Here is a 13,064-nt window from a genome sequence, read left to right as displayed (position 1 = left end):
TTAGCATGCGCCAGTGAAAGGGAGAGCCGCTGGGAGACGTTTGTCACCCGCTCGGGGGCAATCCTTCCCAGACCCGAGGTAGCCACCGGCGCGTAGAAATTGGGGGAGGGGGAGAATAGAGACCACAGGACGGCAATGGAGACCAAATGGGAGCAAGATGACCAGCAAGAGAAACGCATGGGTAGAGATGGACCGGAAAGGAAGGTGTAGCTGGGAGGAAGAGAGGGAGAGGAGACGGAGCAGGTCTGAGAACATGGATGGGAAGGCGGGTGATCAGAAGAGGACCAGACACTTGTCAGGTGCCAGGGAGCCTCGACACCTTCCCACCCCTACCGCGCACGGCGCTGCCCGACACCCCTCTTTCAGGACCCCCACCCCCACCTCACTCACCTTTGTTACAGGAGCAGGACGCGAGCAGAGAGGCCAGCAGAAGGGGCAGCAGCAGGAGGGTCATGGTGCGGCGTGGGGCAGGGCAGGGCCAGGCGTTTGCCTCCCCTGGGAGCCTCCAGCCTGCGGATTCCACCTTGCGGGAGGGATACAGGGGGTCTCTAAGGAGCGGGGGACAGCAGGGCAGGGACCTAAAGGAGCCTACCGCCCACACGAGTCCATAAAGCGGGCCTGGGCAGATCCCAATCTGGGTAGCTGAGGCGGGGGACTTGCAGTGGCTTCCAGTTTCCCCCAGCCCAGCGTCCTCACTCTCTCACTCCCACCCCAACCCCGCTACTGCAGGATGACGTCAGCACAGCCGGGCAACGATTGATGGCGCCGCCGGCCAATCAGGTGACTGGGGGGTACCAGGTGCTGCAGCGGGGGAGGGAGCCAATGGGACTGGGGCGTCGGGGCTGGAGAGCTTCAGGGCTCCTTCCCCTGGCTGCAATTTGGGGGAGCCGAGGAACTGCGGGGGCTGGGGAGGAAGCTGGAGAGCCACGGAGGGGGTGGGAAAGAAGAGGGACGTGGGGAGAAAGAAGCCAGAAGCCAGGGGGTGGAGAAGAGAGACGTCAGCGGGACCTGAGGGCGGCCAGGAGGGGTGGCGCCGCGTCACCCCGCCCCCCAAACTCTGCATTAACCTCTTTCCACAGCCCCTTCCATCCACAGATCCCTGCTGCGTGCCCTCTGGGAACAGTGAAGTAAAACCCTCAGTCTGAGTCTGAGAAATCCTGGCATTTGTAGCCAAGGTCTGCGAGGAAATCGCAGGGCGGTAACGAGGCTCTGGGACCCGAGGAGGGATAGGACGTCGTGCACCCCTCGCGCGCGCACCTGTAGGGACCGGTCGCCTCCTCCCGCCTACCTGCCTCCCTCCTTCGCCCCGAATTTCACCTTAAACCGTGATGAACCAAGCCCAGGGGATTCTGAAGCCCGGGACGATGGCAGGTTCGAGACAGAACTGGGCAGCTGGGGGCGGGGCACAATATTATTTAGGCGCCTCCACCCCACCTTCACAGAAATACATCTGGAAAGCATGGGCTGTCCTAGGGCTGGAGACTGGGGGTTATGGTCTCATCGATGACTCAGAAGGAGAGAAAACCCTCAGGGTCCCAAGCCAAAGAGAATAAAATTCTCCAGAATAGCCAACAAACTCCTCTCTGGCTGTCTGTTCCGGACTTTGAACTCAGCAGCCCTCGGGCTCTGCCTCCCTCCTAAAGGCTCGTTAGGACCAAGAGTCTGGAAAGCCACTTTGGGGTCCCAGTTGAGCACATTGCCTGAGGGAGCTTTGGGGGCCAGGCCTACAGGGTGCTCTTCATGGTGGCTTCTGGGCAGCTGGCTGTCCTCACCCCTCCCCTCACATCTTCCAACATCACTTAGTCCCAGGATCTCAGGATATTGCTGGAACTCATCTCCACCTCACACAGCCAGACCAGCCTCAGGTGCCTCCCAGGAAAGACTGACCCTCAGGCCCTGGGAGGGTTCCCAAGCCTGCCAAAAATGAGGTGGAGGCCAAAACTGGCCTTTGGATGGTTCGAGTTTTGGATGACTGACAGCCCCAGATCCTGCTCCAGGTTCTTTCCTCAGGAAAAGCCAAGGTCAGACACAACTTTGCCAAATCCCTGCCCCTTCTTCAGGCTGGAGACACCACCCCCAAACTCACCATAGAGGGAGGGAGAAAGTCTGATAGGGACTCTTATTGCAACAGGGCCCCAGCCTTATAAAAAGCCCTGGTAACCAGGCCGTTACACATCCTGTCTCTGTGTGTGCCGGCTGGCCTGAGTCTCTCAGCCTCACCTGCTAGACAACGCCCCCTCCTTCCTCACCCTGTCTCCTGTATTCTCCTAAAACCTTGATCCACACAATGCCTCCCAACCTCACTGGCTACTACTGCTTTGTCTCACAGAAGAACATGGAGGACTACCTGCAAGCCTTAAGTAATGTCTTCGCCCTCCCAGACCCCTGTCACTCCCTTTCTCCCCTCTTTCTTCCTGCCTCTTGGTCCCATGGAGAAGAGGGAATGCCCGGGGTTGGACACTGTGGAAAGGCTCAGGAGGCTGGCGCCTGACCTGGGATCCATTTCTAACCAGGCATTGGTAGGAGGGGGTGAATCCATAGTCCCAGACCCAAGGAAGGGAAACTCACAGCCCTGAGGGGCTGCTGCTGGCAGAGGAGCTCCTGGCTGGCTAGCAGCACCCCTACTAAGAGGCAGCTCCCACAGACATCAGCTTGGCTGTGCGGAAGATCGCGCTGCTACTGAAGCCCGACAAGGAGATCGACCACCAGGGCAACCACATGACGGTGAGGACACTCAGCACCTTCCGAAACTACACTGTGCAGTTCGATGTGGGAGTGGAGTTTGAGGAGGACCTCAGGAGTGTGGACGGACGGAAATGCCAGGTACGTTTCCCCTGGCTGGGCGGTGGCCAGAAGGAGGCATCACAGGAGACTCCTAACAACATGGGGCAAAACAAAGTGACCTTCCCCAGCCAGAGCAGGGGGGAGGAGGGGAATGGTCACCACAGCAGGGAACGCAGTCCCCAGGATACCAGTCTCCAGAACTAACAGGTCCTGGTGCTCCCCGTCTCTCTCCCACTTCTTCCCTGCCCTCTCTTCTCACCAGCCCAAAGGGCAAAGAACAGGGACACCCAGACCGAAGAGCAAACATTTGCCCACTCTCTAGCCTGTGACACTGTTGGTCACCCAGAGTCTCTTTTACTTTAGCATCAATAACTTCACTCTCCTGCATTTCTTTCTACTTCTTACATATTCCTTCTTGGCCTCTTTGCAGATCCTAATCCTCCTATTAATTCTTTAAACTGGAGTTTTCTCCCCAGAGTTTTGTTCTTAATGTTTTCTCCCTTTTGTCTGCCCACTATCCATAGGCTAAATCATCTACACCCATGCCTTCTGCTTCCATCTATAGGCTGCCCTTGGCATGAATTCTCCAGCCAGAGCCATCTCCTGAGCTCCAGGGCAATGTTTTCAACTGCCTACAAAATACAGTTGGCCCTCCATATTCATGGGTTCTGCATCCACAGCTTCAGCAAACTGCAAATGGCAAATATTTGGGAAAAATAAAAATAAAAAAAATACAAAATGATACAAATAAAAAATAACACAGTATAGCAACTTTTACAGAGCATTTGCATTGCATTAGGTATTGCAAGTAATCCAGAGATTATTTAAAGCATATGGGAAAAGGCTGGGCGTGGTGTCCACCCATAATTCCACCAAAAGTCCACCCATAATTCCAGGACTTTGGGAGGCTGAGGCAGGCAGATCATTTGAGGCCAGGAGTTCAAGACCAGCCTGGCCAACATGGTGAAACCTCGTCTGTACTAAAAATACATAAATTAGGCCGGGCGCAGTGGCTCACGCCTGTAATCCCAGCACTTTAGGAGGCCAAGGCAGGCAGATCACCTGAGGTTGGGAGTTCGACACCAGCCTGACCAACATGGAGAAACCCTATCTCTACTAAAAATACAAAAAATTAGCCAGGCATGGTGGCACATGCCTGTAATTCCAGCTACTCAGGAGGCTGAGGCAGGATAATCACTTGAACCTGGGAGACGGAGGTTGTGGTGAGCCAAGATCACGCCACTGCACTCCAGCCTGGGCAACAAGAGCAAAACTCTGTCTCAAAAAAAACAAAAAAACAAAAATACAACAATTAGCTGGGCATGGTGGCTCATGCCTGTAATCCCAGCTACTTGGGAGGCTGAGGCAGGAGAATTCGACGTACTTGAACCCGGGAGCCAGAGGTTGCAGTGAGCCAAGATCACGCCATTGCACTCTAGCCTGGGTGACAGAGCAAGACTCTGTATCAAAATAATAATAATAAAGTATACAGGGGAATATACGTAGGTTCTCTACAGATACTAAGCCATTTTATTCAGCAGATTTGGTGGGGTGGGGGTCCTGGAACCAATTTCCATTTGAAGGCCCAAGGTCAAACTCAAATTCACCATCTTCCTATCCAAATCTACCCCACTTTTATATCTACTGTCTCCACTAATGGCAATAATCAGCCAGGCCAGAGACCTGGGAGTCATAATCAATATCTCTTGTTTCCTTACCTCTAGGCTCCTAGCACACACACACACACACACACACACACACCCCACCACCACCACATCTAATTGGCCAAGAAACCTTTGTAACTTTTCTGCATTACCCAGTATAGCAGCTGCTAACTTCAGATGGCCATTGAATACTTGAAATATAACTAGTCCAAATCTAGATGCTGTAAGTGGACTTTCAGACAATGCCAAATAAAAAACAAGCATTTTGGAAATGTTTATATTGGTTGCATGCTGAAACAATAATATTTTGAATATTTTTGGTTAACTAAAATATATTATTTAAATTAATTTCCCCTATTTATCTTTACTTGTCTAATATGGCTCCTGACCCATTTTATTTCTGTTGAGCATCACTCTTCTAAATGGCTCTCCTGTGTTCCCTCCTAACCTTTCTCTATCACCACCCTAATTCAGGCCTTCATTTCTCACCTGGTGCCTGAAATTGGTTTTTTGCTTGTTTGTTTGTTTGTTTGTTTTTGTTAAAGTTGGGTTCTCACTGTGTTGCCCAGGCTGGTCTCAAACTCTTGACTTCAAGTGATTCTCCTGCCTCAGCCTCCCAAATGCTGGGATTAAGGGTGTAAGCCACTGCACCCAGCTGGTTCTCCGTCTTAACCCTCCTCTAATCTGCATGCTGAAGCCACAGGGTCTACCTAAAATATAAATGTGACCATGTCACTCTCTGACTTACACCCTTTCGGTGATGATCTATTACATTACATCATCTATTACACTTAACTCAGCATACAAGGGGTTTCTGTGAATCAGCTCTTCAATTGCCTGCACCACATATACTCTAGGTTAGAGCCCTTCGGAACTAATTGCCTTTCTCTTTTACCGCTATTTCTAGCTGTTTCTTTCCTTGCTAGAAATTTCCCATTCTCTCCAATCTAATTAACTCCCAACTTCCTTAAAGATTTCACTCTGCCTGCCCCACTGCCTGGTGTCACAGTTACCTATTTACTGCTCCTCTATCCGTTCAAGACTCTGAGCTCCTTGTTTGGGGCCTCTCCTATGGGAAAACTCAGTAAGGTTGATTGAATGCTCAGGCCCAGAGGGGTTGACTCTTTATTTCTAAGGATACTTCAGCTGTTCTTGAAACCGAGAAAGAGGAGAAATGAGATTACCTGGTAGGATTTCCAACCAATCTCTCTTTTTTCTCAAAAGTCCCTCTAGGTCAGCCAGAAGTATCCAGAGAAAAAAGTCTCCATTCTTCATAAATGCCCTCCCCAATTTCACCTCTACTTATTCTGCTACCACCCCTGCTCTCACCCAAAGGTCACTGTAGACAACTTTGGGCCCCCCTCGGTGACCTTTAGGAGTGGGAAGCTGGGTGTGATGGTTCATGCCTATAGTCACAACACGTTAGGAAGCCATGGCGGGCAAATCACTTGGGCTCAAGAGTTTGAGTCCAGCCTGGCCAACGTGGAGAAATCCTGTCTCTACTAAAAATATAAAAATTAGCCGGACATGTTGGTGCATGCCTGTAATCCCAGCTGCTTGGGTAGGTGAGGCATGAGACTCACTTGAACCCAGGAGGCAGAGTTTGCAGTGAGCCGAGATCCTGCCACTACACTCCAGCCTGGGTGATGGAGCAAGACCTTGTCTCACCAAAAAAAAAAAAAAAAAACCGAAGGGGAAAAGGGAGTCCTGCTGAATCAGAGCAGCTCCCTCGCTCAGTGGAGGGGCTGGAGCAGACAGTATCTGCTGCGGAGTAAAAGGGGAGCCCACTCAGAGTGAGTTGGGAAGCATTTTGAGCGTCCTGCCTCCCAATGTCTTTATTCCCTCTTTCCCTATAGACCATAGTAACCTGGGAGGAGGAGCAGCTGGTGTGTGTGCAGAAAGGGGAGGTCCCTAACCGGGGCTGGAGACACTGGCTGGAGGGAGAGATGCTGTATCTGGTAAATGGGGTAGGGGCTGGGTGTCTGGGAGAAGGGCCTCCAGCTATGAGGCATTCCCTTGTCCAAACCAGATAGGTCCACCACTCTTCCCCCAGCCCAGCCCCACTCCCTGTCCAAGGAATTGACCAGGGAGGGAAAGCAAAAGCACTGGGAGGAGTGGGGAGAGGAAGAAACAGAGTGGCCAAGGTGGGCCCTGGCTACGAGTCATATGAATGCCCATAAATCATCACTGGAGCAATGGAGGCTTCAGCCATTTCACATCCCCTGACCCAGCCACCTTCCTTCCTGAGGGGTGGAAAGTTGAGGATGTGGAATAATGATACAATTGCCCATACATCAAACACTGAAGCTGCTGTATCCGGAAGGAGTAAATGGAGGTCAAGGACCTTGAGGAAGGGGCTCTGGCTGGCAAAAGCCCTCTTTCTCGCTCCCCCTTACTTCCCCTCTCTCCCCAGGAACTGACTGCAAGGGATGCAGTGTGCGAGCAGGTCTTCAGGAAGGTCAGATAGCCAGAGAGGAACTGAGGCCCCTCCAGACAGCACCAGCCCACAGACCCTCCTGCCGTGCCCCCTTCAAGCCCAGATTGTGCCAGGTCAGCTGTCCCTGCCTCTGGCCACCTACCCTCCCTCTGGGTCCCTCCTCACCCCTCCCCTTGTTAATTTGTAACTTGCAGCCCCCAGGCCAAAGTCCTTTCTCACACACCACTGCCCAATAGTGACCTCACTTCCAGGTCAAGGTCTGGCCTCCCAGATGAAAGAAGCAGGCAAAGGGAAGGAACCCCTGAGAACAACCAATGTCCCCTCCCTCCTGTCCATTTGACCTCTTCTTTTCCTTCTAAGAAAGAACTAAGCTATAGGCATTTGGCGATTAGTGAAAATTCTATCCTGATGGACTTCTGGAAAACTGTGACTGGGGTTCAAGAGTTTAAACGAGGGCTACCGGCAGAGACTTTTTGTCCATTTCTTTGTCCTTATTCTCAAGAAAGCCTCATGTACTCAACAAAACCAGGCCCAAGACACAGCCCCACCCACACAGGGTTCAACGGACCCCACAGTTCTGACATCTGAAGGCATCTGGCTATTTGATACTTCCATCCTATGTGTTGGGAAAGAGGGATGGGATGGGGTAAGACCTTTTTCCAATGCTGGGGGAGGCGGGGAGCTTCTGAACGGTGACCTGTCTGCTTTGGGAAGAGCAAGCAGCAAGAAAGCCAGAAAAAGCAGAAAAAGGAAGTAGACGGAGAATGCGAGGTCAAGGAATAAAAGACAGGAATACAGGGGTCTGAGGGCATAGGAGGGAGAAGCCCAGCAGTCCTGGCTATAGGGACCCTCTGCTGAAAGGCCAGAAAGGCTGGAGACCAGAGATAAAGAGGAGAGCTGAGGACAGCAAGGGTCCCAGAGTCTCTGCCTTGGAAAACAGCCCAGAAGGGTGGAGCTGGCTCAGGGACAAGGCCAGCTCCAGACTCGGGCCTCCTCTCCACCTCCAGGGGCCTTAGCTCTTTCAGAATAAAAGTCCTAGGGGGGCAAGTGTCAGAGAGAAGAGGGCTCAATGTGAGGGTGGGAACAGAGCCCGGGGGAAGGGTTGAGGGAGTTGGAAAGTCCCTGGCCCTCATCAGATGAAGACTCTTGCCCCATCTTCCTACCATGGCTGGGCCCCCCATGCACACAAGACAGTCACTAGGGCTCTGGCCAAGAACTGGGCGTGCGATACTGATCCTACCACACACTCTGGAATGAATTTGGAATAGAAAAAAAAAAAAAAAAGGAACTCGGGGTTGAATGGAATATCCTATTCCCTGCCCAACCTCTCTGCAGATGTCCCCAGTAGAGTGGAAAGCCCCTTCTTCGCAAAGCCAACCAGCAGAAGCTCTGAGGGCTGCTGGAATCCACCTTGTCCCATTCCAAGGCACAGGAGGATGCTCCGTGTGTACTCACCCATCGCCCACATCTCCAGATCAACAGTGTCCTCGCTCTTGAGTTTACGGCGCGCGTCCAAGCCTCTTCCCACAGGACGGTCCTCCATGCCCTTCAGTGACCATGCTGGTCAGTGGAGTCTTGGCAGAGGCCTTGACTCAGGAGCTTGTAGGCCCCCATGGTGGGTTTTTCTAAGTATTCTTATACATTTTAATTTTCCCCCCAAAGTTTGACACTTCTTACCATGGTGGTTTTAAGACCCAAGCTAAAGTGGGTTCAGTCCCTCAAAACTCCCAGTGATGTAGGCGTCCAGATCATGACCACTGCAGGTCCCCATCCTCCACTCGACCACACTCCTCCAGGGGCCAGACCCCACCAAGAGGCCTGGAGACCCCCTAACGGAACACAAGCATCAGGAGTGGACTACGCAGCTTCAGAGGCATCTCCAAGAGGGTGGCAGAGGGGAGGGGACCGCTGTGGGAGGCTGGAGCTGCTGTTTCCCCTGCGGGCAGCAGGGGGCGCTATGCACCGCAGCAGAAGCCAGGGATCCTCCGAATTCAATCCTCCCTCCTCCACCACCTTCTTGGATATTCCATTCCCACCACACACACACACACACACACACACACACACACACACACACACACCCAACCCATGTCCTCGTCCTCACAAGACCCTTACCCCTCATTCAAATCAGGTTCCACCCATCCTCGGAAGGAAGAGATAGTCTCCAGTGGGAACAAGATGTGAGTGGAGAAAGGGCAGGGGAGGGGACAAGGGCCACAGACAGGTGGGTTGCACACCAGACCCTCCCAGGGACACACAAAGTTGTGGAGTTGACTTGGTTTGCCAGAGTCTTAAACCCCAGGGATATGATCAGGAATCCAAAATGTTTATTTCCATATGAGATGGAATAACTGTGCTCTCTAAGTCAGCCCAATGCAGGCCCCTGCCCCACTCCCACTCCGCCAGGCCCAGATTCTGGCTGGAACTCCAGATGGTCCTTGAGAGTCTGTAAAGACCAAAGGTCAATTCAGAGCCCTCTCCCCAAAATAAACTGAGCGAAAGTGGATGGGGAGGGTGGGTACAGGTGTGTGTCCTGTGAAACAGAGGACCATGTGCTGCCCAGGACTTGGGCTCCATCCCACTGGGGATCCCAAGAGGAGGGAGAGCAACAACGTCTAGCCGTGTACCGCTCCCAACTGCCCACCTCTCCCCTCGGCCACCACCTCCCACATGACCCTGACTCCTACGTGCCCAGGCCTGTATGTTGAAAACGAGCTCAGGGGCCGGGCGCGGTGGCTCACGCCTGTAATCCCAGTACTTTGGGAGGCCGAGGCGGGCGGATCACGAGGTCAGGAGATCGAGACCAGCCTGGCTAACATGGTGAAACCCCGTCTCTACTTTAAAAATACAAAAAACTAGCCGGGCGAGGTGGCGGCGCCTGTAGTCCCAGCTACTAGGGAGGCTGAGGCAGGAGAATGGCGTGAACCCGGGAGGCGGAGCTTGCAGTGAGCTGAGATCTCACCACTGCACTCCAGCCTGGGTGACAGAGCGAGACTCCATCTCAAAAAAAAAAGAAAAAAAAAAAAAAGAAAACGAGCTCAGGTAGAAGCAGGAAGTGCCTCAACTCTAAAGCACAAAGGCCATCCCAGCCAGGGGTCCAATCCTGTAACATGGTTGGACCACTTATTGGCAGCAGGGAACCCCTAGAGGCCACCACAGATCCCAAGATCCCAAGAGACAGCAGAGGCATGGCCATTTTGGTCCCTTTCCCCCACCCTAATGTCACTCCCTAAGATGCAGGAATCACATCTGGTCTAGTCTTAAGTACCCCAAGTAAGAGGCCTGGTATCCCTAGCATGCAGAGGACGGAGATGAGGGTGGGGGCTGCCCCTTCCCTCGCCCTCACCCCCTCCAGCGGCTCCCTGCTCTTCCACAGGATGCAATTCCTCCCCTAGAGCCTGCTGCTCCCACCTGGCCTGGGACCAGGACCACTTTTTCTTTTTCTTTTTCTTCCTTTCTTTTCTTTTTTTTTTTTTTTTTTTTTTTTGAGACAGAATCTTTTTCTGTCACCCAGGCTGGAGTGCAATGGTGCAATCTCGACTCACTGCAGCCTCCACCTCCCAGGTTCAAGGGATTCTTGTGCCTCAGCCTCCTGAGTAGCTGGGACTACAGGCACATGCCACCACGCCCACGTAATTTTTCTGTATTTTTAGTAGAGACTCGGTTTCACCATGCTGGCCAGGCTGATCTCGAACTCCTGACCTCAAGCAGTCTGCCCACCTCAGCCTCCCAAAGTGCTGGGATCACAGGTGTGAGCCACCGCATCAGCCATGAGGCCACTTTCATAACCCCCAACCAGCTGTCTGGGAAATCTCCCCCAGCTCCCTCTCCCTGGGGTAACGCCCTCAGTCATCAGAGTATCCATGCTGTCAGGGTCCCTGGGGGCTCACCCTGCACATCCTGGGGCTGAGTCCATGATTATGGGCAAGTGGGAATCAGGGAGACCTTGTAGGTACAGCAGGAGGTGAAGGGCAAGAGGTGAGGAGACCTAGTGGGCAAATCCAGGCACCCTGTGAAGGACTCTGATATAACTGACCCGAGTTTGCATGGAGGACAGAAAGAAAGAAACAACAGTGGTAGCCAAGGCCTCTGAGGCCAGGGTGCAAGCAGTACCCAGAGAACCCTGCCTGCCCAGGGGCCAGAATCAGCAATCTCCAGGCCCTCACCCTCTCCCCAGGCCTCAGCCAACAGGATGGCATTGCTCTGTGGGAACCTGTGCTCCATGCTGAATACGCACTCCCACTAGAGGCCACTTAGGTACCAGGGGGATAAAATGTAGCTGACCTTCCACACTCACCTTTCCAGCAAAAACAAGAAGGACCTCCATCTTTCTCAAGGGCTTCCTGAGCCACCATCTAGCTGGGGGTGAGCCTCCTGCCTCCCCCTACCCCACCCTTTCCCAAGCTGCCTTCCCTCTGCCCTCATTTTACTCTGGCCGCCAGGGAGAGGAGGCAGCTCTCAGAGCCTCTGTTCTGTTCCCCATGGGCAGTGAGTGCCCAAGCAGAGGGTCACCAGCATAGCCAGGCCATTGAGTTCATGGACAAATCACTTGCCTCAGAGGCTCTAGAGGAACCTAAAATGCCACCCAAAATTGGGAGGCAGTGCTGCATAGTGGCCAGGCATGAAATGCCACCTATCAGTAGCTGCAGGAGTATATACAAATCGCCAGCCTTCAGCAAATGAGCCACATCGACCAGCCCACAAGGCAACACCAAGAGCATTTCCCTCCTGCTGGGAATTCTGTGAAGATTGCACGCACGCTCAGCAGAGGACCTGGAGTGGAGTGCGCCCTGACAGATGCTGGCTATCATTACTTGCACTACTCCCTGCCTCTTCACCTGATGATTGAAATTCTCTTAACTAGAAGCAAAGCCTTGTATTCTTCAGTTAAGGACAAGGCAGCAAGTGCCACTACCCTTGGGGTTACACAGTGACATATTTACACCAAAGTGTAAGTGACGCATACCAGAGAATGGGGGCTAGTGTAGCCATCATCTTGCTGTCCAGGCAGGTAAACCATCTGGGGGTGACAAGGATGAAGGGGAGCTGCCTCCCCAAGGGATCCATATCCAGAGTCTCTCATTGCACCCCACTCCCCATCCCCAGAGAAGGATGCATGGGCTCCCCAGGACAGCACTGCCCTCCAGAGCTCCTGCTGCAACAGCCACTCTAGCCTTCCCATCCATGGAGAGAAGGCTTCAATGCAGGAGAAAAGGGATGTGCAGGGTCAGCTGTCCAGCCCAGTACTACTGCAGTGATGGCTGCACAGTCATCAGCTCCAACAACCCCAACCCCCCAGCCCTTGGGACTCCCCCATCCCCCACAGTACGTACTGAAGCTATCTCATTCAAGGTGCTAGGCACCAGCAGCAGAGGCCACATCCCAGGCCTGGACTCCCCCAGTCACCAGCTGCAGGTACTGCCACTCTCCCTTGACCCTCCCAGCTGCTCCCCTTATCCCTATGACAGCTGAATACAGGAACCAGCGCCCTCACCCTACGCTGGAGATTCCTCATGCTTCCCTCTTCTTGAGAGACCTCCACCCTCCTGCCCCTGGTCTCCTGCAGGATATCTCGCCATCTTTCTTCTTCTTCCTCTTCCTCCTCCTCCTCCTCCTCTTCTTCTTCTTCTTTTAAAATTTTTTTTAAAACACTTCATGAATTTGCATGTCATCCTTGCACAGGGGCCATGCTAATCTTTTCTGTATCCTTCCAATTTGAGTATATGTGCTGCTGAAGCGAGCACATCCCATTATCTTTCTACACTAGCAGAGCTCCAGTTTCCCCTCCATTCACGCCTCAGTTTGTACCCACACCCCCGCCCTACAGACGAGTCATAGATGGAGGGTCTACCTCAGTGTGAATGGAACAGTTTTTCTTCCACGCAAGTGTGCATATCCCACACGATTCTGCTTGCATGCACTTCTTCAATGTACGGTGTGTGTGCCTATTGTCATGTGGCCTCTCCATGTTCTGTTCTATAGAATTGCTGAGAGCCAGCATCTTCCTTTCCCTCTTTGTGCACAGAACTACAGCTGTGGCATCTTCCTTGACCCAGGCAGGTGGCACAACGCAAAGCTAAAGACACCGCTCGAGGAGTCGTGTAACCTCAGGTGAACTCTTTCACTTCTGTGTGCCTGTTCCCCCTCCCAGGCCTGGTCCTGATCCACCTTCTGTCTTG

At 53.0% G+C, this 13,064-nt stretch overlaps 2 protein-coding genes, 1 long non-coding RNA gene and 1 other non-coding gene across 7 annotated transcripts in view; 2 read left to right on the top strand and 2 right to left on the bottom strand.

Annotated features, from left to right (window-relative positions):
* CLSTN3 (calsyntenin 3) overlaps positions 1-732 on the bottom strand; it is a 28,519-nt gene extending 27,787 nt beyond the window's left edge. The window contains exon 1 of the mRNA XM_005570004.4: positions 391-732. Coding sequence (XP_005570061.3) covers positions 391-454 — 64 coding nt within the window. The 5' untranslated portion in view covers positions 455-732. The remainder of the gene's footprint in view (positions 1-390) is intronic.
* Positions 207-2,021, top strand: LOC141408017 (uncharacterized). 2 transcript variants are annotated; one of them, XR_012419948.1, is made up of 4 exons: positions 207-299; positions 730-798; positions 1,080-1,371; positions 1,804-2,021. It is a non-coding gene; the product is annotated as an uncharacterized lncRNA (long non-coding RNA). The 2 variants fall into 2 exon arrangements; XR_012419947.1 differs by lacking the exon at positions 207-299 and having other exon boundaries at positions 637-798.
* Positions 2,022-2,172: 151 nt separating this feature from the next.
* RBP5 (retinol binding protein 5) lies at positions 2,173-7,350 on the top strand. 3 transcript variants are annotated; one of them, XM_005570005.5, is made up of 4 exons: positions 2,173-2,360; positions 2,645-2,823; positions 6,305-6,406; positions 6,862-7,350. In XM_005570005.5, the coding sequence occupies exons 1-4, from the start codon at positions 2,288-2,290 to the stop codon at positions 6,913-6,915; spliced, it is 408 nt and encodes a 135-aa protein (XP_005570062.1). In that variant the 5' UTR covers positions 2,173-2,287; the 3' UTR covers positions 6,916-7,350. The 3 variants fall into 3 exon arrangements, with proteins under 3 accessions (XP_005570062.1, XP_073862323.1, XP_073862322.1); XM_074006222.1 differs by lacking the exons at positions 6,305-6,406; positions 6,862-7,350 and adding an exon at positions 3,350-3,557; XM_074006221.1 differs by lacking the exons at positions 6,305-6,406; positions 6,862-7,350 and adding an exon at positions 3,309-3,557.
* A 5,168-nt stretch (positions 7,351-12,518) lies between these two features.
* On the bottom strand, positions 12,519-12,629 carry LOC123567855 (U6 spliceosomal RNA). The gene has a single exon (XR_006690946.2). It is a non-coding gene; the product is annotated as a U6 spliceosomal RNA (small nuclear RNA).
* Between the last annotated feature and the right edge of the window lie 435 nt (positions 12,630-13,064).

Source organism: Macaca fascicularis, chromosome 11 (genome assembly GCF_037993035.2).
Source record: "Macaca fascicularis isolate 582-1 chromosome 11, T2T-MFA8v1.1".
In the NCBI taxonomy this organism is placed as follows: domain Eukaryota; kingdom Metazoa; phylum Chordata; class Mammalia; order Primates; family Cercopithecidae; genus Macaca; species Macaca fascicularis.
Note: the sequence above shows the minus strand (reverse complement) of the source record. Positions and strands in the feature narration are given on the sequence as shown.

Bases quoted from the DNA above. Each gene is read 5' to 3' on its own strand.
- RBP5 (XM_005570005.5), top strand. From the start codon at position 2,288: ATGCCTCCCAACCTCACTGGCTACTACTGCTTTGTCTCACAGAAGAAC. The intron at 2,361-2,644 runs GTAATGTCTTCG...CAGCTCCCACAG, and splicing joins GGACTACCTGCAAGCCTTAA to ACATCAGCTTGGCTGTGCGG. The intron at 2,824-6,304 runs GTACGTTTCCCC...CTTTCCCTATAG, and splicing joins TGGACGGACGGAAATGCCAG to ACCATAGTAACCTGGGAGGA.